General features: G+C 38.7%; 1 protein-coding gene across 1 annotated transcript; it reads right to left on the bottom strand.

Annotated features, from left to right (window-relative positions):
* Positions 1 to 1,948: 1,948 nt before the first annotated feature.
* On the bottom strand, positions 1,949 to 6,419 carry FAM237A (family with sequence similarity 237 member A; the record flags this gene model as incomplete). The annotated part of the gene is made up of 2 exons (XM_080668653.1): positions 1,949 to 2,625; positions 6,008 to 6,419. The coding sequence occupies 2 exons, from the start codon at positions 6,417 to 6,419 to the stop codon at positions 2,489 to 2,491; spliced, it is 549 nt and encodes a 182-aa protein (XP_080524779.1). The 3' UTR covers positions 1,949 to 2,488.
* Positions 6,420 to 24,932: the final 18,513 nt, after the last annotated feature.

Genomic DNA, 24,932 nt, shown 5'->3' with positions numbered 1-24,932 from the left:
CCTGGCTGTATTATTATGCTATAGTTATGCAAGATGTTGTCATTGAGGGAAACTGGATGCACTGTATATAGGATATCTCTGTATTATTTCTGACAACTGTATATAAATCAACAATGATCTCAAATTTATTTTTAAAACATGACTGTTTCTCTGTAAGACCCCATTCCAATGAGGTTGGCCAAAGTACCTGTGTGCCTCCTTTCTCTGTATGTATAATGAGGATGTAGATGCTTAATTTAATGATGTCCAAAGTAATAGCTAACACTTTTTACTATTAGAGCACTTTGTTTCTAAGTACCTTGTATGCACTAACTCATTTAATCATCACAGAAAACCTAGCAAGTGGATATTTTATAAGAAAACTGAGGCACAAAGAGAGTCAGCAACTTGTCCAAAGTTATTTGGTCGGTGCATAAAGAAGTTGAGATTCAAACCCAGTTCCTAAGCTTATACTCTAACCCACTGCTCTGTACTTTCTCTCAATAAATACTGTTGTGATTTCATTGTTTTACCAATTATCTTAATGAATAGTCCATGTTACATTTAGAGAGGCTTGAACTTTATTTATGTGATCTATAATTTCAGTACTGTTTCCAGAGTGAAGCAATGTCCAATTGGATAGGATTAGGACTAAGTTATCCCTGTTCAATCTCATCCTAATATTTTTAAATTTGCTTTTCAGCTTATCACAAATTTTTTATTTTAGTTTTGTTGCTCAATGTATCGCCTCCTTCTTCCTTCATCCCAGCTTGTTCCTTACATGGTTTATAAGCATGCCAGTCAGCAAGCTACAGCCAAGGGCACGTCTTACCCGCTGCTGATTTTGCACACGCTATGATCTAAGAGTGGTTAGGACTTTTTCTTTTTAAATAATGAAAAAAAATCATGAAGAATAATTATTTTGTGACACTTGAAAATGATATGGATTCCAATTTCAGGGTCCATAAACAAAAGTTTCATTGGAACACAGGCATGCTCATTTATTTAGGTCTTGTTTCCAGCCACTTTCATTCTACAAAGGCAGAATTGATGAGTTGCAACAAAGACTGGATGGCCCTTAAAGCATAGAATATTTACTTTCTGACCCTCTAAGAAAACTTGGGCAGTGGGTGTTGTGTAGACCATGGTGAAATAGGAGTGAGGGGCAGGTATTATAAGCATCATGAGAGTGGCATCTTTTTAACAATTTATAAGAGGTAATGTGTTTGTGTGATGTTTTTAAAGAATACGATTAAAGACATTGGAGAAAGTGGCATGAAAGCAAAACCATGCACCCATGTAGAAATGGCAGCCGCAGCGTGGCAGCCTCTGATGTGCTCGTTCTAAACAAGAGAAGCTGGGACTGGGGCTGGGCCCCTCCCTTCCCCTCCCCCAGACCTGCTTCCCCCATTGAAGGGCTTGGCTAAACCTCAGATGCTGCTGAGTCTTCTAATAATAACCCTTTAGATAAGAGTTTTAGCTTAGGAGGGTCCTAAACCTTCCTTAAAACAGTTACTGAGGAAAAAAAAACAAAACATTTACTGAGGTTTCCTTTGGACCAGGAGAAAGCAAGTAAATCGCTCATGTAGCCGAAATTCAAACTGGTTCTCAGTCATCAGTTATCATAGAATGATTGGAAAAATAGAATAATTATATGATATAAAAAGAACAATGTGTCTGGAACTCAAATAAGCTTGCTAATTGGACTTCTCTGCTATGAACCTCATTCAGGCCTGCTTATTTTAAGGGAAAAAAATGCTTACAGGTAATATTCTTATAAAGTTGTTCATTTTACTTTTAGCTTGCTTTTCAATGCAAAGTCTAATCAATTATAAAGTTTTCATAGTTAATCAGACTGAAAATATGCTTATTTGGAAGTAACAAACTTAATGCTCATTTTATTTGTGATTTGATTATCATTAATGATAACATTAAATATTGAAATAAAGAGACTTCAATAATATTGCCTGAGGTCCAGAGCTTTTATTAATTCTGTTTTCATTAGAAGAATTCTTTATTCACCAGGTGTTTTTTTGTTTTTGCATCATTCAGTTAAAATATTCAAAAATATTCTTTTAAAGAAGATTTGGGTATCACAGGTCATCAATAACTGCTAATTAACATGCCTGAGCATAAGCAATCCAGTGGTTAATGGCTTGGAAGTCATGCAACATATTCAAGTTAAATGTATGGCACTCTAGTTCATTAACAATGTCATGCATCCCAAAACAAACGGTCAAAATGAATACAAAGAATCTGAGTATCCCCAAACCCCTACCCATCCTTGAAAGCTCTTTTAAGTCTTTCAGACTGTGGGATGATCTGGAAGAAAGGTCATCATTTGAAGGAACATGCTAGCAGCCTAAACGAATGAAACTAAGTACTCTGATTGTGGCTAAATATTTATCTCTGGACATTCCCACCATTTCAAGTGAATACATGATCAATAGTCAAGAAAAAAATATATATTTTTTAAATTCCAAGACTTGAATTAGCTCTGAAGTTAGATTTATTTTCTCTTCATCTCAAGGCCACTGCTTGCTTTTCCAATTAATTTAGACCCTCTCCTGCGTATGTACAGGCTTAGCAAATCTTCAATCTCTTTCTTCTTCAGGGAAGGGATTCTTGGTTGCTGAGAATGTGCACCTGAAAGTAGAGAAAAGGAACGAATCATTAAGTCACCAAATTTTTTCAGGTTAATTAATATCAATAAATTCATTTTAAAAGAAAGTTTGCTGTTTCCAAAATTCTATATAAATTTACTCCAGAGGTGTATATGTAAATATGTGTTTAAGCAGTTTTGTGTCCTATGCAGTTCAGTTATATAAATTAAATTATAATAAATACATTTCCTTATTAATATGTATTAAGATGTGTTTCTGATTTTAAAAATAAAAATGGTCATTATATAATTTTTGGTATAAAAATATGAAGAAAAAAATTTTAAGTCACCCTTAGCATAATCTTCCAGAAATAACCATAGTTTTATGCATACACACTTTATACCATACTTTAGTTTACCATTACCCTATTATGGGTCATTTAGACTACTTTCAAATTTCCTGTTGCTATAAATAACACTGCAGTGAAGAGCCTCATATTGCATCCTTGGTTACATCTCTGAATGTCTCCTTAGAATAGATTTCTAGATGGGTAATTTCTGAATATGTTCCTTAGGAAATTTCTTGGAGTAAAATAGAAAATCAAGCATTTGTAATTTAATTAATTATATATCTGAAACATTGTTTTCTCTTCTGTTTTGTGTTTAAAAAATAAGCAGTAAGACCCAGTCGCTGTGGCTCGGTTGGTTGAACATTGACCCATGCACCAGGAAGTTGCCTGTTTGATTCCCCATCAAGGCACATGCCCCATGAAACTAATCCATGAGTTAACCACTACTCTGTTATTTTCTATCTGAGAGTTATCATGAGCCTACTCTTTTCCTAAATTAATTAATATCTTTATCTTTCTCCATCTCCCTCCTCCTCCCTTCTTTTCTACCCTCCTCCTCTTTATCTATGCCTTTATATAATTCATCATAATTTAGTGGTTAAGCCTTGGTACACCATCCTCACGCCTTCCAGATATTTCAGCATTCAATTATTAGTTCTTTATCTTTCCAGACTAAATACCAATGATCTTTTGAGTTTTTTTCTCAAATGATGTCTCTAGCCCTCAGAGTTTTTGGAATTCTCATTTCATTTCTGGACTTCCTCTGTTCCTGCTTATCATTGTTACAAACAAGCACGGTGCCCAGGTCATCCATCACCCTGGTGGATAAGCTGTCCTTGGGATAAAGCTCTTCCAGGTTCTTTCCAGAATGAAATACATGCCTTTTGTACATTTCTTTCTGTAGACGCACAGAACATTAGAACCGAGAGCCTGTAGAGACTTTATGGGTCATCTAATTCTTTCTATACCCTTCTTTTTCAGATGAAGAAACTGAAGGCTAAATAAACTAATTAACTTGACCAATTACATAGCTATTTGATATCTATTGTTTATACTTGTTGGCCCAATATTAACAAATATAACATACTAACATACACAAGTATATACGAGTTTTGTTTTTAACAAAGCATGATTTAAAGCAACATCTCTCAACTGTATTTAAACTATTTTATTCCAAAACATCAAAGTAATAAGAACCTTTTGCATATTATGCAGGCACTTATTGTAGTTCTTGACTTCTGTTCCGATGATTTCCCTGATTCTCTGATTTCCCTGAGAACAATAGAGACTAACACCTCTTCACCCTCATCCCCATCCTGACCTGGTAGCAAAAGAAAAAATTAGTGCGGAATTTGTACAGGTACATCCAGGGCCAGTGAGCCACTAGAGATTTAATCAAGCCTCTTGAGATGAAATCTCAATGTTCCTGCCACGATTTAACTTTTAGATATAGTGTCTTCTTGACCCAAGACACTCTTTCATTATAATTGTACAAACCAAGTGGAAGATCTGTTTCCTGATCTTCAAACAATTGCTTATGTCAGATGTTAAAACAACTTCAATAATGTGAAAAGTTCACTCTTGTTACTTGCGTAGGTAGTAGCAACTGCAGTTAAAGTTTGTAGACCAGCTGGGTCAATAGCAACTCTGTATCAAGAAGGAAGTTAATGGAGGATGGAAATGCCATGTTGAAGTATGCTAAAAAAGAATAGTCATAGACTATTCAGGTAGATGAGGAGAATATACAGTCCCTACTGAGACTGATGTCTTGACAGCCTCTGTTCAAAATATTTTTAAATATTAATAACAAACATTTAGACACTCATTTTTTGTTTCTACTTTAAAGCTAAGCTGCTGAAAGGATATTTCCTCTAAAAAATAAAATTAGTTTAAGTTACAATAACACTTGCTAAAATAATAAATGTATCTATAAATAATATCAGTGAATTATCTGGCTTTATGAATCAGCAAATCATGAGGATTTTTAGTTACTAAGATGAAAACAAACTAGATATATAAAGGCTCTACAATATCTTGGGAAAGTATTCATCTGAAACTCTTATGGTTGATTGCTATTTTAAGAAATTATGGAAATACATAAGAATTCTCACAATAAAATGTATGCATGCAAAATTTAGTTATGCCTTAGTGTTCCACTTGTGTATAAATAATTCTAACTTTTATAATTAAATAACTTAATTATTAAAGTATATAATTCTAATTTACTAACTCACTGCCACTCAAACCGCCCTTGCTGTAAGCATTGGAAGCTCATTAGTTGAAACACCGCCAAGAAAGGAGCAAAAGCAATATGTTTAAGGCTAAGGTATCTCTCAGCTCACTCCAGACTGATCCTCCCTCATCCTAATTCTCTAAAAGACATTTCTTCTAGTGCCTTCAGAAAAGACTGTATTTTAATATAATATTTACTGACGTGAAAACCTCTAAATTTGTAGGAAGTTCCAAATTATTAAATATTAACCCTTCAGCTTGCTGGAAGTTAATTACTTGAGATTTGTTTAAAAAGCAATGAGGAGTGACTTTGTAAGCCAGCCATTTTTTCTATCTTTTACTTCATCAACTAAGTACATCTCAGGAGTCCTTCCAATTACATATAAGCAATGTGTTTGCTGTTTGTTTTATTTAAAAGTGGCATCATTTATGTTTTTGTGAACATTTCCCAGGTTTATATTCAAATCTTCCCCAGTCCATAGCAAGTAAACACAGGTTATGACCCAATATTCAGGCTAATGGTAAAAAAAAAAAATAGTGTTAATTTGGGAGCATCCTTTTATAATTTTATGTTGCATTTTGGGACTCTTCCTTTTCCCTTACTCATCTTTCTGACTTTTCCTTGATGTATAAAGATGAGGACAATATTCTAATATAAATAGCTACTATGAAATACAAGAGGAAGTACTATCTATCTTCTTATCACGTGTGTGCTTGTAGGGTTCACCCCTGAGAGGAATATATGTGTCAATCGATCCGTCTAAAGCCACTTCCCTCTTCCTCACAATTTAGTACATCTATCCTGGATTGACCCTTTCCAGACCCGGGACCCGGGGTTGACCACCTTGTTTCCTCCCTGAGTGCGGCGGATGCACTGCAGAGATCTCCTCTTCCTCTCCAGCCAATTGTCTCCTTCCTAAGCCATGGTTCCTGGAGAGGACACAGTCCACATAGATGTCCCAGAAGAGTTGGGCCAGATCCCAAAACAGTGCCCCATGCTTCAAGTTCTCAGATGACTTCAGGTAGATCATAAAGTCCCAGAAACCTGACACAGTGTTGGAAATCCGAGGCTTCCGCATTTCCAGGAGGAGCACTGAGGAAGATTCCCAGCACTGGGGATCGGCTTGGTTAAGAGCCAGCAGGTCTGTCTGGCTTTGACAGCATAAAGGAGACACACAGCACATTCCCACAATGAGCAGGGAGCAGGTGAGGCTCAAGGGACGGTAGATCCCTCCTCTGTTTCCAGGATCAGCCATGGCCCTGAAAATGCACATGATGGAAATATCTCACATGAGTCCCTGCTTGTGCTCCACTCAGTAAAGAAAATAATTATGCCTTTAAGAACTTTGATGATAGCAAAGGAGACACACCATTGTCCCTAGGAAGTCTTACCGTTTTTCCCATATCACAAGCACTATTCTATCTAAAATGATTCATTGTTCAGCCGGGTAGTGTAAAACCAAGATATATAGGCTAAGAAATAATTATGTACTCCTAAGATGTACACTCATCCTTTAAGATGAATGAGCGAACACATTTTTTTCTAGTAAAGGAATATTTCTTAAAAGATCTTAAGTGAAATTTTAAAATCTTGTTACATGGCTTTCATTCTTCTACAAAATCATAATTCAGCTTAGCTATCCTAATCAAGGACTCCTGTGCAATTAAGAATTTTAATGTATCTCACCCTTGGATGCTTTCCTGGTCAGGTAATTTTAATTAAAAAAAATTCATAAGAATTGTAAAATGTTGTAAATAAAAATAAACAGGAGATAGTGTGCTAAAAAGTATGTGAACCAAGGGACATATATTTAACCCATTAGAGGTGACTCAATAGACATTTTACCAACACCTAAAATATTCTCCAATTCTGATATAACTTTCATAAAATGATGTTTTCTCATTTCTCTTTTCTTGCTATAAATCTCAAAAATTTTAACAAAAATAATTTGCCTCTTATTAAATTTTTCTAGCTATCAAAACCTGTTGCAATAAAATCAAGGCATGCATATACCAATTTGAAATTATGTTACACTTCAGATACGTGCAATGAGAAATGATATCCTTAAAATAATAATAACCTAATTTTTTTCCCAGACAGAAAGGATATCTGACTCTTCACAGACCATACAAAATGTATCCCATTTTGCACAGGAGGGGGTCACTTTCAGCTTTACCTTACAGTTCCTAACATTTTAGATGTTAGTATCATGAAGGCAAGCAGGGCACAGCTCGTGGAAATACATCTATATTGAAACATTTAATGATAACACCATAATATGGAATCTTTTCCTCCTGCACAGCAGCAGATCGTATTGAGACACCCTTAAATCGATATTTCATAAACCGTCTTTGGACAAGTATGTTCCTGTTTTGAAGAGGTGTGTTAGATACAAGATTATTCAAAAATGTTCACCCTGTATTTCAGATCATTTACACAAGATCTATACCTGAACAAAACTGCATTCCATGTGTCCTCTTCTGAACTAAACTATCAAAGCGGAGGGGCGCCAAAGTTGCGTTTCCTTAGAGGACTAGTCCACGATGCCAATGCTAAGTTTAAGACAGAGGGCGAGGCGCTGTCCAGCGTGCTGAAGTTGGCGCTCTCCGCGTCTCCCTGGTCCCTGGCAGCTCGGGCCACAGCGCTCATTTGGGCTCCGTTAGGAGAGCCCTCCTCCAGCTTGGAAGTTCCTCCACCCCGGGGTCCTCCGTGCGCCACACTAAGAGTCCCGCGCTGAGCCCGGCGCGTCTCGCCCCGCACCTGGTCCCACAGCCTCACCCTCCTCGGAGCAGAGCTGCCAGGGACCCTCTGTGTGTCCTTTGTGCCCCACTAGCCTCCCTACTCCACGCCTTTACTCCCAGGGGACAGAAGGGCGCCCCTCCGCACTTACCTGCCCAGCCCCGTCTGGATTCCCGCGAGCGAGTGGAGAGAAGATGCTCAGGCTGCTCCCAAGCGAGTGCAGGTCCCCAGTGGCGGCGTCCTGGCGGCTACGGTGCCTCTTCTTAAGCAGTGGGAGTGCTCCGCGCCTCTCCAAGTCTACGTCAAAGCGCCGGGAAACCGCCGCCACCCCTCGCCCCCAAGTCCGTCTCCCACATCCTCTCCCCCCTCCCTCCCTCTAAGATCTCACTTCAGGAAATGAGCAGACTTAGCCACACACACACACACTCACTGACCGGGACCCACACCCACTCTCCACTCAGCGGAATTGAGCCTTTGTGCGGTTGGTTTGGCTTTTCCGACCGCGGCAGGTAGGAGCTGGAAAGTTGAGACCCCGTCCCAAGCAGGTCTAGGAGTGAGAGGAAGTCCCCAGATCCCCACGCCCCAGGCGGGCCTTGTTTGGGAATCAATAGCGGAGAGAGAAGACCCCGGACTCCTAAAGTCGGGGAAGGCACGTGGGCGCCCTCCCCGCGGTCAGTAAGGGCTGCAAGGACATTCCTTGGTGTGAATGTCTCCTAGTAAAACACCGCTGGGGCCAGGATGTGGGTAGGGGCGTGGAACTGCTGGAAGCTCCTGGCTGGGTTCAGGAAATCCCTTTATCTCCAGCCCAGGCTGCTACTGGCGTAGCTGGAGTCAGCCCACCGCTCCAGCTTCTCAGCGGGGTCCCTGTTTTCCAAGAAGAGGAACCGGCTGGGATTGCCTTTGATTCTGGACTCACAGCTAGTTAATATCCCAGCCCGGGCTAGAGTCCTTCTGGCTTCCGCTGACCATGAGCGTCCACCCTAACTGGAATATTCCTAGCCCAGAGACCGGAGGCAAAAGACCTCCTACCTATGCAAGTGTTTCCAGATTTTGTCCCCCACGTCAAATCCCTCTAAGCATCCTGTAAACCACTTGTAGTATCCATTTAATTGAAGGCTTTCATGCCAGCTCAACAGTATCCATGGTTACCTTCCAGAGGGGGCACAGGGAGGAACCAGACTTGTAACCAGGTTTACGGAAGACACAGAGACCCGTTCCTACTTAAGTGACAGGAAGAGACTATTCCTAAGGGGTTCTCCTGTTCTGAAACTGGATGAAGTGTACTTCTATTTCACAATCTGTGATCTGAGCGTACCAATGCCTGCTTTAAATTACATCCTAAGGATATGGGAAAAGATCCTAGGTTAGGTCTCGGATTTGCTTCCTGAACTTCAAGGAGCCCTCAGCCTCTTGGAGAAGGTCATTAGAGAAACATAGTGTGTGTGCACAGGGACAGAGTTTGACATGAGAGAACCCCAAGAAAGGGAGTGTGAAAGGAGGGGACAGTGAAGGTATCTTTGAGGAGGTGACTGGCAAATCTCTTGAAGGAGGAGTTACACAGGTGTCCTGAGGCCAAAAGTGAGGGAATGGTCTCCTCCAGACAGAGAAGTCAGCATGAGCAAAGGCATGGAGGGAGCATTCAAAAGAAAGGAGTGTAGAAAGAGAAGGGAGAACAGAGGTAGGGATGTGGGAATTTAATTCTGATTTGGGACATGTTGATAGTTGCATTCCCCTTGAAAACATCAGTATAAAATGTGCAGTGCTGACTTTATTTTTAAGTGCCTATGTGCCAAGCACTATTCTAGATGTTGTGTATATAGAAAGAGTAAGACAAAGTGCCTGTACTCAGGGAACTTACATTCCACTGGGGTGGAGAAATAAAATTTATATTTTACGTTTTATTTTATATAAAAGTATACTGATTTGTGTTTCTAGTTTCTATGTTGGACAGTTAGCAAAAGCAAACACATCACTAGCTAATTGTGTAAGTAATTAGTTCAAAAGTAAACACATCACTAGCTAATTGTGTAAGTAAATAGTGACATGCATGAATCAATAATGAGATTTTATCTATTATTCTGAAACCCAAGGAAAAATGTCTAATAAGAAAGAGCAGATGATCATCAACAAAAGGTAAAGCAGGATTAGAAAAGGATGATAGAGAACAGTTATTTTATATGGAATACTGAGAAGCCTTTCCTGATGAGGAGATATTTGAGTAAAGACCTACTAAAGTCAAAGAGTGAGTCTCATATACATGTGAAAAAAAAATGTCCCAGGTGGGGACTGAGGGAAGCATGGAACAAGCATTTTTGTGAGAAGAGTGTTTTCTGGGTATAACAGTAAAAGATGAGGTCAGAAAGGTGGTCTAAAATCCATCCTGGCTCCTTGAGAACAGACTGGAGGGGAGCAAGGGCAGAGGCAGGGAGTTCAGTTAGGAGCTGGTGCAACAATCCAGATGATACACGATGGTAAATGAGATAAAGGTGTTAGCAGTGGAGTCAGTGAAAGTGATCAGATGTGGGATCCCTTAACATGACCCGCGTGGTTCAGGGCCCACTCAGGGTCCGGTTTCTGGAGGAGGCCGCACACTAAAATGAAGAGAGAGACTAGAAAAGAGTTAATTTGGGAAAATGGGGGGCCAGGCAGGAGTCAACCTCTAGTGGGAAGACTACCCTAGGCTCTGGCCTTGCTATCCCTTTTATTGAGGCTATGGGATACACCCATTACCCTTAAGCAGCTTTGGGAAACACCCATAGCCCTTAAGCAGGTAATAAACAGATTATCATATCAGTAAGGATTTACATGATTACAAGATGGGGAAGTTGCCTCAGTTACCATTGTCTCAATTAGATAGGGAGTGGTTGGCTCTGACCTTTCAGAGCTTCAAGATTGACCAGCCTCTTTCTATTAGTGAGACAATGATTGGTTTCTGGCAATCAGATTCTGAATATATTTTGGTGGTAGAAAGAGCAGGATTTATTGATGGACTGGACATACAGTTCAAGACAAAGGGAAACTGAAGATGACTCTAAGTTTGGGAGACTAAGCAACTGAAAGTTTGGGATTTCATCAGCTAAGAGAGGAAAAAATGTTTTGAGTAATAGTTTGGGGAAAGGGGAATCAATAATTTAGCTTTCAAGATGTTAAGTTTGAGATGACTGATATCCACATGGAGATGCTGCATAGGCAGGGAAAAGGTGGGAACTAAAGATAAGCACTTGGGAAATAGTGCACAGGAATGAAGTCTAGACTTGGGGGTTGGATTTACCTCTAGTCAATGGTTCAAACCCTCATGGAAAGTATGGAAAGTGGCCTGAGGATAGAAACTGAGAAATGACAACCTTTACATGATCAAGAAATAGAGTTAAAAGGAATCAGGAGATCTTGGTGCCTTGGAAGCCAATGAGATAGAGATACTTTTAAAAAAGGGCAAGATATCAACCACATCACACAGATTCAGAAAAGGGGTCAAGAAAATGAAGACAAAAAATGTCCATGAGGTCTAAAAAATAAGAAGTCACTAAGTTGCTAATTATTAATTCAATTTCAACTGAGTGTTGGGTGAGAAGTGGTGAACAAAAGCAGAAATGGGGAGTGAGGGAAGGTAGACAGCCCTGTAAAACACTATGGAGTTTAGAACAGGAGGTTAGTGGTTGGGTCTCTGACATGTTTACAGGCTGAGGGGAAGGAATCCTTAGAGAGGGAGGAGTTGAAATTCAGGAGACAATGGTGACTAACAATCTCAGAGGAAACAAGAAGTAATAGGGGCAAGAGAATGAGGAGGAGCCAATGTTTAACAGAAACGGGGATAGTTTTCTCTCTGAACAGGAGGAAGGCACACTGTCTCTGGATATGAATATATCTGTAGGTAGTATGTTGGGTCAGGAAGCAGGAATTGAAAGAGATGGTGACCAATAGTCTCAGTTTTCTTAAGGAAGTAAGACCCATAGTCATCCACAAAAAGTGAATGAGGGAAGGTGTTAAGTAAGAAATTTAAGGATAGAGAAATTTTGGAATAATCATTGAAGAGAAGAAGAGAGAGAAAAGAGAAAATAAGATAGATGAGAGAGACTAAAGAAAGTACTAAAAGCCCAAAGTTTGAGACCATAAATTGGTAACAAACCATTTGCAAGCTTGTGTGGTTTTTATGAGGCAGAATAGCATAATGATGGAGACTGCTATGCTCTGGATCCAAACTGCCTGGGTTTGTGCCATGACTCCCTCACCTGTCGAATTTCATTGATTCTTAGATGCACTTTATTTTTACATTTAACACTGTTGAAATCAGGATGTATCTATCAACTGATGGCACCTTGCAATTAGAATTGCAGCATTTTCTTTTGCTTTGTTAAAATAATAGGATGTCTACAATTGATGGTGTCTTTGACTTGATGTAATGCTTTGGACAAGTTATTCAACCTCTGTAAAACAGTTTTCTTGTCTGTAAAATGGGCAAAAATCTCCCTAATGGCTAGTGAAGATAAAATGAGATAATATACGTGGAAAACACTTAGAATGGTGCTGCTTGTTAGGAAGTACTTGATAAATGCTTGTTACTATTTTTTTCTCCTAGAGTGCTTATCTGACTAAATGTAAGAGAAAAGTAAGATCATTATCACATTGATTCAGCATTAGAGCTTTGTTGGGTAAATGCTGATGAAGAAGAAGGATGCAAAGGAATCAAGGGTAAATGCAGATCAGAAAAAGAGAGGAGTCTAGGGTAGAGAGATGAAAGACTGGGAAGAAATGGGAGGAAACTGGAGGTCTCATTAAAAGGAAAAAAACAGGTATAAGAGGAGTAAAGGTTACTTTATGATCACTGACTTGCATATTTTTTCTCCTTTTGGGAATATTTTAAGAATAGGATGCTTCTTTAACATTTAGGATCAGATAGCATTCTTATATGTTCAACAGCATATAAAATGTTTCATTCAAATGATTTGGTGGTGGCTTTATTTTTATCTAAATGTGCTATTTCACTCATCTCTCTTCACTATACAGTTTATCTTTACCCTCCTTACTTGCTCCCCAATACCAACTGGGAGGGAGTATATGGCAGCTTCAACTTAGAGAATACTTTTTACCAAGAATCAGCTTATCACATCATTCTGACTTATTAAAAAAATATTCAAAAGACCAATGAGTTCATTTAAAAGTACATGATACTAAATAACTGGTTTTGACTGGCATTTGTCATCCAAGGAGTTGTTTCAGTTTTATGCGGCTGCAGTCTAGAGAGAAAGAATGACTAGTTGAGAAGTAAATTGCAATTAGCTGAATGTGCCCCATGGATAGCTTTTCTGATTTTTGCCACTTGAAGCAATTCTCAAAGACATTAAAAAGGACTTCCGATTAATTTTAATGAAATTCTAAAGCAGTTATATAGATAGTTTGCATCTTCAGTGGTGCATTAACTTGCAAATGGTTGGGACAACCTTTAAGAACAGGGTGCTTCTTTAACATTTAGGATCAGATAGTAAAAATAATTACTTTCTCTCATTCTATTATGCTTTCTCATCATTTGAAGATGGCAATAAACAAGGACAATTTCCTGGAATGCCCACTGGGGTAAGTGGATGAGTCAGTAAGTGTGAGTAAATTCATAAGGACAAGTTGCAATGAAGTAGTCAGATGATATTGGACATTGATTCTAATTCTAAAATGTGTGAGAAAGGAAAGTTACTTGGGGATACAGGAATAGTTCATTCATATTTTTCCTGCTTGTACAAATGCAGATACTGTAGCTGTAATCATAGATATAATGGTGGTTTCTTTCTAGGGCACTTCTCAGGATACACCTATCCTTGGCCCATTTTTTCCAGTAGGTTGAGAAGCCCCTATGAACTTTTATGGCTTTGTCAAGAGTTGAGTTTATCTCTTGCAATAACCCTAACATTTCAAGAGTGACCATTATAAGTATCAGCTTTCAGAATTGTCTTGTGCTTTTGGGCTACTCATTTTCAAAGGAAACTACATTACAGTAATATGTTTTCAATTTGGTCTACGTACCAAGGCAACAATGACCAAGGTCCTAGTAAATTTCTTTTTCTAAGGCTTCAATTATGATGGAGTAGCACAAAACAGCATAGCTTCTCTATATCAACACATATAAAAAGAGAGGAGGAATTCACAGTTCAGAAAATCAGGGGTCCAGGGACACCTATTGACTTTTGCCAAGAAGAAACATCTGTGAAAGGACAAGTAAGGACATAGACCAATATGTTGAAGGCACAAAATAACTTACAATGTAAGCAGAGCTCCTGGGAAGATAAGTTTTTCCTTGACTTATGTGTGTCTAAGGGAGTTAGCTCTGCTCTTCTCTAGATTCTTACACAATTTTGTTCATACTTTCATTATGCACTTACTGTATTCTAATTGCTATACATGCTTCTCTGTCTCTCCTCACGAAACTGCCACCCCAACCACATTCAGCTCCTTCAGAGTGGGAATCATGTCTGATTACTCTCAGCTTTAGAGCCCAACACATATATAATAAGTTCTTAACAATTGTTGGTTGGACTTACGTATGAGAATAGTCTCATTTTGAACCTGAGTTGGAGTAGTGATTGCATTAATCAACTTTGCACTAATAAAATTTCTTTTGCATGTATGGACAAAGAAATTAAAATATAGGTCTGCCAAGTAAGAATTTTAAAAATTGATTTTAGAGAGAGAGGAAGGAAGAGAGAGAGAGAGAAACATAAATTTGTTGTTTCACTCATTTATGCATTCATTGGTTGTTTCCTGTATGTGCTCTGACTGGGGATGGAACCAACAACCTTGGGGTATTGGGATGACACTCTAACCAACTGAGCTATCCAGCTAGGGTCTAGGTTTTTTTTCTTCACCAGTGGCCAAACCTTTTATTACACTTTTGCTGAATGTAGATATTACTTTTATGTGAGTATGAGCACATCATCTGAAATGGAGTTTTGGATTGAAAGATTATAATCTAAACGTAGATGCTAAGTATGAATGTATACAATTATTTTTCCCTAAGGGGAAAGCACTTCCCATTCAATAACAAGATTCTAATTTTTAGTCATTGGAAAATAAGGAACATTCTAAAACTAGTTTGAGACCATTTTTGTAAATTATATATTAGTTAGGAATGCATTAAGCTACAAGTAACAGGAAACCTGACCATAGTAGCTTAAATAAAAAGGGGGTATTTTTCTTACCTAATAAGAAGTCTGGAGACATGTGACTGCTGATATTAGTTCAGTGGCACAATAATATTAGGCCCTATGTTTTTATGAATCCTTTAGCCTTACAGGGTAGCCGCCACAGCTCCAGACGTCACATTTACATTCACAGCTGGAAGTAGATAGAAAGATTGTTCCAGCTCAGACATATCTGTTACTTTTTAATGAAGAAAGTAAAGGTATTTCTATAATTCTCATCAGTGGACTTAGGTGTAAACTCATGGGCTACAAGTAGGTCACGTGGTCATTTATAGATGCAAATAAGTCTGGGGAAAAGAGCTGCAGTGGGAGACAGTAAAGCACTTTGTCCATGGAATTGGAAATGGGTTTCAGGGAAACAATTAGAGAAGTCAGCCCCACAAGGTAATGTGAGCTGATGGAAAAACTATGCATTGAATAAATTCAACTTTAACCTTAAATTGGGACAACTACTTTGCAGTTTGTCTTTTTTATTTTCTTAGGTCTCAATGTCTTTATCTTAACAATGGATGTTTTATTATTATTTACCAAACACTGCACATTTGAGAAATAGAAGATACAACTTGAGGATGCATCTGAAAACCCCTTGTTTCTAAGAATTAGAGAAAATCATTGTCTCTCCTATGCACCAATGTTCTCTGTAAACTAAATGGGTTCAATTAGATCATCTCAAAAATAATTTCTGCTTTACAGTGTATTATTCTATGATTGTGGCAATAACCCATTAATTAAATAAATGACTAGAAATCCTGGAGCTTAGAAAATTATTGAAATCAAGAATTAGAAGCAGCACAATCACTGTAGAAAGGAGTTAAACATTGGTATACCTCATGAGTAAGCAATTACACTCCTCAATACAAACACCAAAGAAATCCTTGCATTTGTATACTAATAAATACAAAGAATGTTTACAGAGACACTATTCACATAGCAAATATTTAGAAACAACTCAAATGCACAGAGTAGGAAATAAATACATGGCAGTATGTTCATACAATAAACTATTTCACAGCAGTTAAAATGAATGGAATACAGTTGGAACACCATGGATGGTTTTATAAATATAGTATTGAGATGGAAAATACAAAAGTCTCAAAATATTATATACAAAATGTCAATACCATTTTTATAAAAGTTAAACAACTGAAACCAAACCATGCATTTACTAGGAATATGTAAAAAAATAACTATGTATGTTTCCAAGTGGCAATGAAATTATTTAAGAATCAACATAGTAGTTACGTTAGAAGGGAGGATCCCAGTGGACAGCATGGAGAAGTTTCATATAAACAATGTTAGTCACTGTCAATGTTCTAATTACCACATTGAATAGAAGATTTATAAATACTATAGGATTTTAAATAAATCAGTAGATAAGTAAATAAATACATACATGCATACAAAAAGCCAATGGGCTAATAATAGTATCAAGAACCATGGATTATGATTAATTCCATTCTGTTTACTTAAACTTCAAGTGAAAAAAAATTAAAAGTTCAACAGCATAGAGAATATAGTCAATAATATTGTAATAACTATGCATGGTGCCAGGTGGGTACTAGAAATATCAGGGGGAATACTTTGTAATGTATATGATTATCTAATCACTATGCTGTATACTTGAAACTAATACAAAATAATACTGAAAGTAAACTGTAAATTAAAAAGTTAAAAGTCCATATACATCTATGGAAGGTCTTTAAAATAAAGACCTTAAGCTAATGTTCTTCATTCCTCATGTAAAACAAATGATACAAAAATTCACTTACCAAAAGTAGTAGAATTTCTTGGTTACTTAGGATGTCTTCTACTAGAGTACCTGGTCATTTAACTAGTGCTAATAAAACGAGAAGGAAAACCAGAAATACATCACCCTCTGCCCTGAACCCTAGTCCCTCTTGGGATGACAGTCACTTTCTATTCTCTTTGACCACCTCTGTCCTAACTTTTGGAGTAAGGTCAGGACAGTGAGATGTGAGGGTCCATCCATAGCATCTTCCTGAGCAGAAAGGAGATTGTTGAGGTGACTGAATACTTGTTATTTCAGAGCATGTCCTCTACGGGGTGCAATGAGAGATCATTCATATATCGTTTAAACCACAGATGAATCCATAAGCTAATGGGGAACACAGCGGATGAAGACAGCCAAACCTCTTCTTTGTGTGGCATTTGAGACTCAAGAACAATTACCAACTTTCTTTGGTTTGAGACATATACCCAAACCAAAGCAATTTATTTGTTCAAAACACACACACACACACACATTCACACACTGTTATGGGCATGGGGGGCATATGTGTGTGTGTGTGTGTGTGTGTGTGTGTGTATGCATATATATATGCATTCTTTGCTCTTATAGAATTTACATTTTACTGAACAAGATTAACAATAAGCAGTCTTTGCTCTTATGGAATTTACATTCTACTGAAGAACACTAACAATATTTAAGTAAATAAATCATTTAAAAGAGCAAAAGTGAAATGAAGAAAATAAATATCATGCAATATAATAGAGCCTGAGAAGAAAAACATTGCTTTAGAGCACAAATGACTTTAGTCCTCTTTTTAAGACCTTCAAACACTGCAAGCTTTGAGATTGCATCAGTGCTCATTCAAACAAGCTCAAGGCCCCTTATACTTATGAGGCTGACTTGCATCAACTGATTCAAGTGTCATTAGGTACACACATCTGAAACTACTGAAACCTGACAAGATATGTGGAGAGCATAAGCCTCTTCACCATTCAGCCACTCTGCAATCAGGCTCCTTTTAAACCCTTCCCCCACCTCTTCCTTGGAAACCTTCAGAAAGCTAGGTGACTCACCCCCACCTGTAATGACCGGCTACTCCTGAAGAAGAGTAAATTTCTTTTTACAGGCTCCATACTTCTGACCTATCTGAGCTTATATCTTAAGGGAATTTAAATGTATACATAATTTATATAATCACAGACTTGGAAGAGCATGTTATATATTCAAATATATATGTTTGTCTGTATATGTATATGTATATGTATATGTATATGTATATGTATATGTATATGTATATGTATATCCATCCCATCTTGGGATACCATATTCAGATGAAGTTTCACACCTAGAAAACTTCTTGGGGGCACCCATTCATACAAGGCTTTGAATTAATAATCATGCAGAAAACTTCTAGACTCTAAGTTGTGACATCAGCCAATGCATTGATTAAATCTTAGTGAGACATTTACAAATTGCTATATATAAGCTTCTAAGTTTTTTCCTACGGGTAAACCTGATCTAGAGTTGCTGTCAGAAAGCTGACCACCGCCGCTCTTTGACATGACATCTGCTGATCGCCAACCTGGTTTGTCATCCCTGGCAGTGAAAGAAATTGCATTTTGGAATAAATTTCTTGAGGTTTCAGTTCAACACTTCTTTCTCACTAGGCAACAGAAATAAGTGGGAGACTTGTACAGGAGATCTTTTATACAAACATTGTAGAGATCTCCTTCAAGATTGAAAGATGCCTACACATCAGAAGCACTTATGTTAAACATTTCATCAAATACCTGGCCGTTTTTGAAACACTTTGGTGAGCTGCTGGTTGTGAAGACTGTTAAACCTCTTCCTTACCTTCCCCAGTTGTAAATGTTTTAGACAGAAAACCATAGAATTAGGGAGAAATAAAGACCACAAACAAAGTTAAAACCATGCTCATCTGCTAATAGACCCAATCCCTGTCTTTCTCACCATTTGTGAGAAGTCATACTTACAATTATAACCCACCTCATTTCTAAATCACCATAGTTTAGCCATAGTCTGTCCAGAACCATGATCCCAGTACCTTCCTTTCTCTAAAATGGTCCCCCATAACACATCCTATAGAACAGCCTCTCTCACATTGAACAGGATGCTGGAGGCATTCTCAGGCCCTCATAGATTGGGGGAGGGGGATAGTATGAGGGGTTGGATTATGCAGTTAGAGATGCTTCCAGGGTTTACTTTTCCCATGGTGGGAAAAAATATCTTGTTTTAAAATCAAGATGTCAACATTATTTTTAGTTGTCAATCACGTACAAGGAGTTTAGTTTTAGATATCAACCATGGGTTAGGCAAGGAATTCAAAAATAATCTTTCATGCTAATAAAAGTAAATATATACAAAGCTTTTTAACCCAACGAATTGCAAAACTATGTAGTTAACTGTCAAGATATTGCAGGAAAGTCAACCAAATAGGGAAGTGATCTATAAAACATTTGTAATAGTCCACTAATATCAGTGGTATATGGTTTGTGGACATACTAATTGCTTGTTCTTCTGGGTAACTGACTGGGAATTGCACAGACTTGGATAGTCAGAAGACTGCTTCTAGAGACATTCATCTGTAGTTCATTAACCTGTAAAAACCCAAATGTTTTTTTATTTCATATGAACAGTTACCTACTCCATGTATATCCTGAGAACAAAGCAAAAATAGACTGGGTTGACTACATTTTCCTCCTCTCATCTGAGTGCTTGGTCTCATAGTATTTGAGGACAGACCTTCTCAGAGTTTTTTAACTTTAATAAAGAGAATTATATTTCTTTATTTTGAACCAATGAAATGTGGCTCTGGGCCATGGAAGGGGAGGTTAACAACTTTCTGAGAACTCCAGGAACTTCAAAGCCATTTTGAAATACAGAGTCACCTGTAACCATGACTTTCTACTTAGATTGGCTCCTTTCATTTCTATGTTCAACTCATATTTCTTAAAATACCTTAAGCCTCTTTTTTGTGTGACATTGAGAATGTAATTTTGAGACTCAAGAACAATTACCAACTTTCTTGTGTTCCACCTTATACCAATTGTCTACACCGATGCTGTAGTGGTCCGGGAATAATATTTTTCTGTGGAGAGTTATCATGATGTTATTAATAAACAGCTACTCTGCTGATAAATCCGTATTTGGTTTCTAATAAGTATGGGAGTGTCGTCCTCATCTCTTGTTCCTGGAATGCCAAATGCTTGTAATTTCAGTTTTGGACTAAAGTGCATTTATGGTTATAGTAATGGAAGTACAAGGTTTTCAAAAAATATATTTTGTTCTTTTACTATAGGGAGATATTGTGAAAAGTTCCAATGTGAACAACCCAGTTTCTCTAAAAACAGTTTCAGATATCCTAGTGAAGGGCCTGGGTTTTCGGTAATTAAGATGTATGTTGCGCTTTATGGTAAGCCATTATTGATTCCATATCATTTGGAATCATGGCTACAGCAAGAAGATCAGACTCACCCTTTCATACTAAGTTCTGTTCTTGGGACCAACAGAATTTAGGTCTGCTGTCATTAATCTTTTAGGACATAGTCCCAATTTCATGAAGGTAATCTTTTTCCATTGCATTCATTCCATATTTTTTCTAAATATCTTCAGCCCTTTCGCTCCCCACTCCCATCCTTTTTTTTTTTCCTGATAACTCCTTAAGAAATTGCCTCTAACTTTATGTCTTAAATTATTACATCTATAAATGGTTCTCAAGTAAATACTTCCATCTTAACTTCTATAAAGAGTTGTACATTTTCATTTCAATAGCCTGCTGGACATTTTCAGCTAGATTTCCTTCAAGCCCCTCAAATCCAACAGATCCAAAATGGAATACATCTCACCCAGAGAATTTTGTTGATCTCCTTCCTATACCCCTAAAACAGGAAGTAGTATTTTCCTCTGATCTTCCATAGTAGTTTACCTGTATTTTTTTAACCTAGTATGACACTTTCATCACAAATGATCATGCTTTCTCCATTGCTCAGCCCCTCAACTAAACTCTAAATATCCTTCCTGTAGAGCAGCATCTGGGCATATTTTTGACCCACTATATCTAACAAAAACCTTTTATTTTGTAGATGTCTGTATTACTCTTTGACCCAATGAAGTTTTGTTTTTTTGTTTTTAAATATAAGATTGAATGTGCCATTTCTGGCCCTAGCTGATTTGGCTCAGTGGATAGAGCATCAGCCTGTGGATTGAAGGGTCCCCGGGTTTGATTCCAGTTAAGGGTATATGCCTGGGTTTTGGGCTCAATCCCCAGTAGGGGGCGTGCAGGAGACAGCCAATCAATGATTCTCTCTCATCATTGATGTATCTCTCTCTCTCTCCCTTCCTCTCTGAAATCAATAAAAAAAATATATATTTTTAAATGGCCTTGGGGTTGTGCCTCTTGTTTCCAGGAAGAAGAAAGAAAGAAAGAAAGAAAGAAAGAAAGAAAGAAAGAAAGAAAGAAAGAAAGAAAGAAAGAAAGAAAGAAAGAAAGAAAGGAAGGAAGGAAGGAAGGAAGGAAGGAAGGAAGGAAGGAAGGAAGGAAGGAAGGAAGGAAGGAAGGAGGAAAGAGGGAGAAAGAAGGAGAGAAAGAGAGAGGGAGAGAGGGAGTGAGGGAGGGAGAGAGGGAAAGAGAGAGGGAGGGAGGAAGGGGCATTTCTGTATTTTTCACTTCTGAGTTTTATAACAGAAAAGTGTTTCACTCATCAGAGATAACAGGAAACCCCATTTCTTCTCTCACTTAACTTTCTGCAGTTACTCCAAATTGGTTAACATATTCTCTCTCAGGAGGAGTGCCGTGGGAATAAATTTTCAGCATTCTCCTTTGGTCTTGCTATCTTCTCTTTCACTAGTTCTAACAAACAGTTAAGAAATTGCATTTAGCCAAAACCGGTTTGGCTCAGTGGATAGAGCGTCGGCCTGCGGACTGAAGGGTCCCGGGGTTCGATTCCGGTCAAGGGCATGTACCTTGGTTGCGGGCACATCTCCAGTGGGAGGTGTGCAGGAGGCAGCTGATCGATGTTTCTCTCTCATTGATGTTTCTAACTCTCTATCCCTCTCCCTTCCTCTCTGTAAAATATCAATAAAATATATTTAAAAAAAAAAAGAAATTGCATTTATAATACAGATCCTGTAAACATGGACACTCCCTCCATGTCCTAGTGCTGGCCACAAGCAGGGAGTGGTTCCAGCAGTATTCCTAGCAGAAGCAGCCCACAAAGGTGAGCAGGCAGGAAGAGGTTCCCTATAGCTTCTACTTTCCTGCTCATCTTTTTGTGCCGAATGTCCTGTTTCCTGTTCTTCTGGGTTCAGAAAAGGATCCTCAATTGGACTGCCTGAAGCTGGCCCTGGCACTTACAAGAATGGTGATCTCAAGGAAGGTGTTAAGTCTCTTCAAATTTGATTTTTTTTTTTCAACTGGAAAGTGGAAATATAAGAGGGAACACAGGGTGATGTTGTTAGAGCATGGACTCTGGAGCCCCAAAGCCTGTTGTTTCATCCCAGCTCCAACACTAACTGGGGCTCCCACACTCTCTGGACCTATCTAGAAAGCTATCGAAGGATCAGAAAAGACTTTGTGAAGGAGGTAATATTTGAGATGACATTTAGGGATACATAGGAATTTGGGGGCACTGGAGAGAGAGGAAGTCTTCCCAGGAGAGGAAACAGGCTGAGCCAAGACCGAGAAGCTAAGAAAGTACTTCTTTGCCTTAATAATTTGACTGTCCCATCCATTTCTCCATTTCTGGAACCAGTAGAACACAGAACATGGTACATAGAACGCACATATTTATAAATAAGCAGGGGAATGAAAACACAGATTCTCAGGGAGACCCACTTGCTGCCTACCTTTGTGGGCTGATTCTGTGGTGGTGGGTGGGGGGGGAGGTTTCAAGAAATTAACAAAGTATTCATGGAAGTTACATCTTGGTGATTAGATTGTAGTGGTTTTAATTTTCTTTACTTTTTTATTATTTTGCAATTTTCTGCAATAAATGTGCAGATTTTCATAATTACTCAGAAAAATAAAATAAAAATTAAGTTGTTTCTCCCTGCTGGATTTTTCAGCTTCTGTAATGCTTTGCTCAAGCCTCTTTTCCATATTTCCCTGCACCCAGAAAATTATAGAGACCTCTGAATTAGCCGGGTTGGCTGGTTTACCCCTATGTCCAATTGGCCTTGAGAGTTAGAAAAAGACCATCTTAAGATTTGTGCGGATCTAGTTGAGATACCTCTGGTTGCCAGGCAGCAGACATCCACAATCAATCACAGCATCATGTCTGATGGTAGACATGGCTTAGGATCCAGGCAGCCACTAAGCTGCCTCAGTGAGCATTGAGGAATGAGCACTGAGACTAAGCCGATTTGCCTGTACATGATTTGTTCTCCCACAGTTGAGCACATTTGAATAAACTTAGCACACAAAGCACCACCAAAGGGAATACCTCAGGCAGGCTGCCTTCCATACTCAGCTGTCAGTGTCTGCTCCTCAGCCACACAAAGTAACAGTAAGTCAACATTGAAAGTGGCAGCTCATGCCAAGGCCTCTTCACATGGCCCACCTGACTGGGAGCAAGGCTGCATCTTTGTACTCCCTGGAGCTATCAGAGGATTCCCAGGGGCCACACGTGAAAATGTCTCATTAATGTATGCGGAAGTTACCTACTAGGGGCCAATAGGCTTAATCCTACACAAAGACAGGTTCTGTTTGATCCACACAGTGCTATTAAAATATAAACAGGCTGCGTAATTTAAAAATAGAAATTTTACATACAAGTATGGATTTCTGGCTTCTCTAAAAAAATACATGGAAGGGGCCAATTTGCTGGACAATGGTGACCATTGGCTGGAGCTGAGTAGAGACAGGGTATGTGCTCTCCTGCTCAGCTCCAAAAACTCCCTTATCCCTCGTGTCCCCTATCCTGGGTTGTTCTGCTCATCTTGCACATTGGCGTCTATAGACCTTAGGGTTTGCCACCGTGCTTTATAGCTCTTTCACCTACACAGGAAAAGCCATTTAAACCTACTGCATACAATCCATTCACTGTCTCTACGGGAGGCACGGTGACTCTGCAAAGCTGGGTCTGCTGCTGCGGAACACAGGCCTCCTGATGTCACGTACACCCACGTTATACCTGTTCCAGTCTTCACTCTGAGACCTGACGTAGCCAGGAGCTCTGCCGCAAGCTCATTTACCTCCTAAGGCTGGAAGCTATTTACAGCTCCGAAGAGATCTGAAGAACTCTTGATATACTCCTGATCATTCAGGATGAAGTTTGTTTTGTTTTGTTTCGTGTTTTTTTTTTTTGCTTTGTTTTGCCTTTATTTTGTAGGACCAATTGATTTATTCAGCTTATACTTGGTTTTCAGTGATCATCACAATCAAATAAATGTTCTCATAGGGTAGACTCTGTGGGGTCCCAAATGCAGTCTTTGTAGCCACACCAGGGCAAGTGTGGGTGCACACAGGAAATCAGCTGGCAAAGGAGCATCGCCAGGTCCCAGCAGGACAACTGTTTTCAGGTAATAAGGGATCATGGCATTCCCTTCCTCTCCGGAAGTCACGTACGTGGCTTAGAACTTGTTCTAGTCAAATAGCCTTTCCAAGGCATAAGACAGATTAACTATAGTGGACTGGAAACGCAGCTGCACTTGGAGAAATGATTTTGACCCTTCATTAACTGAAGGGCTTACTAAATGATGCTTTAAAAACATTTATGGTTCTTATCCACCCCCTCGCTCCAGACTGAAATTAGCCAGGGATCTTTATCTTAAGAAAATATTAGAGGCTTACAGGTCAGGTCAAAAAGCCCTTTTTGTCATTACTGACAACACCAAACATTTAAGACTGATCCATGATGAGCACATCATGGGAAATTACCTAAAAATATAAGCTTTTACCTGGCTGGTGCAGCTCAGTTGGTTGGAGCATCATCCTGTGCTCCTAAAAGGTTGCCGGTTCGATTCCCAGTCAGAGCACACACCTCGGTTTTGGGTTCAGCCCCCGGTGTGGGCACTGGGCAAATACAGAAGGCAACCAATAGATGTTTCTCTCTCACATCGATGTCTCTCTCTC

Source organism: Plecotus auritus (assembly GCF_963455305.1).
Source record: "Plecotus auritus genome assembly, chromosome: 5".
Taxonomy (NCBI): Eukaryota; Metazoa; Chordata; class Mammalia; order Chiroptera; family Vespertilionidae; genus Plecotus; species Plecotus auritus.
The sequence above is the reverse complement of the archived record's forward strand: the minus strand, read 5'-3'. Positions and strand labels throughout refer to the sequence as shown.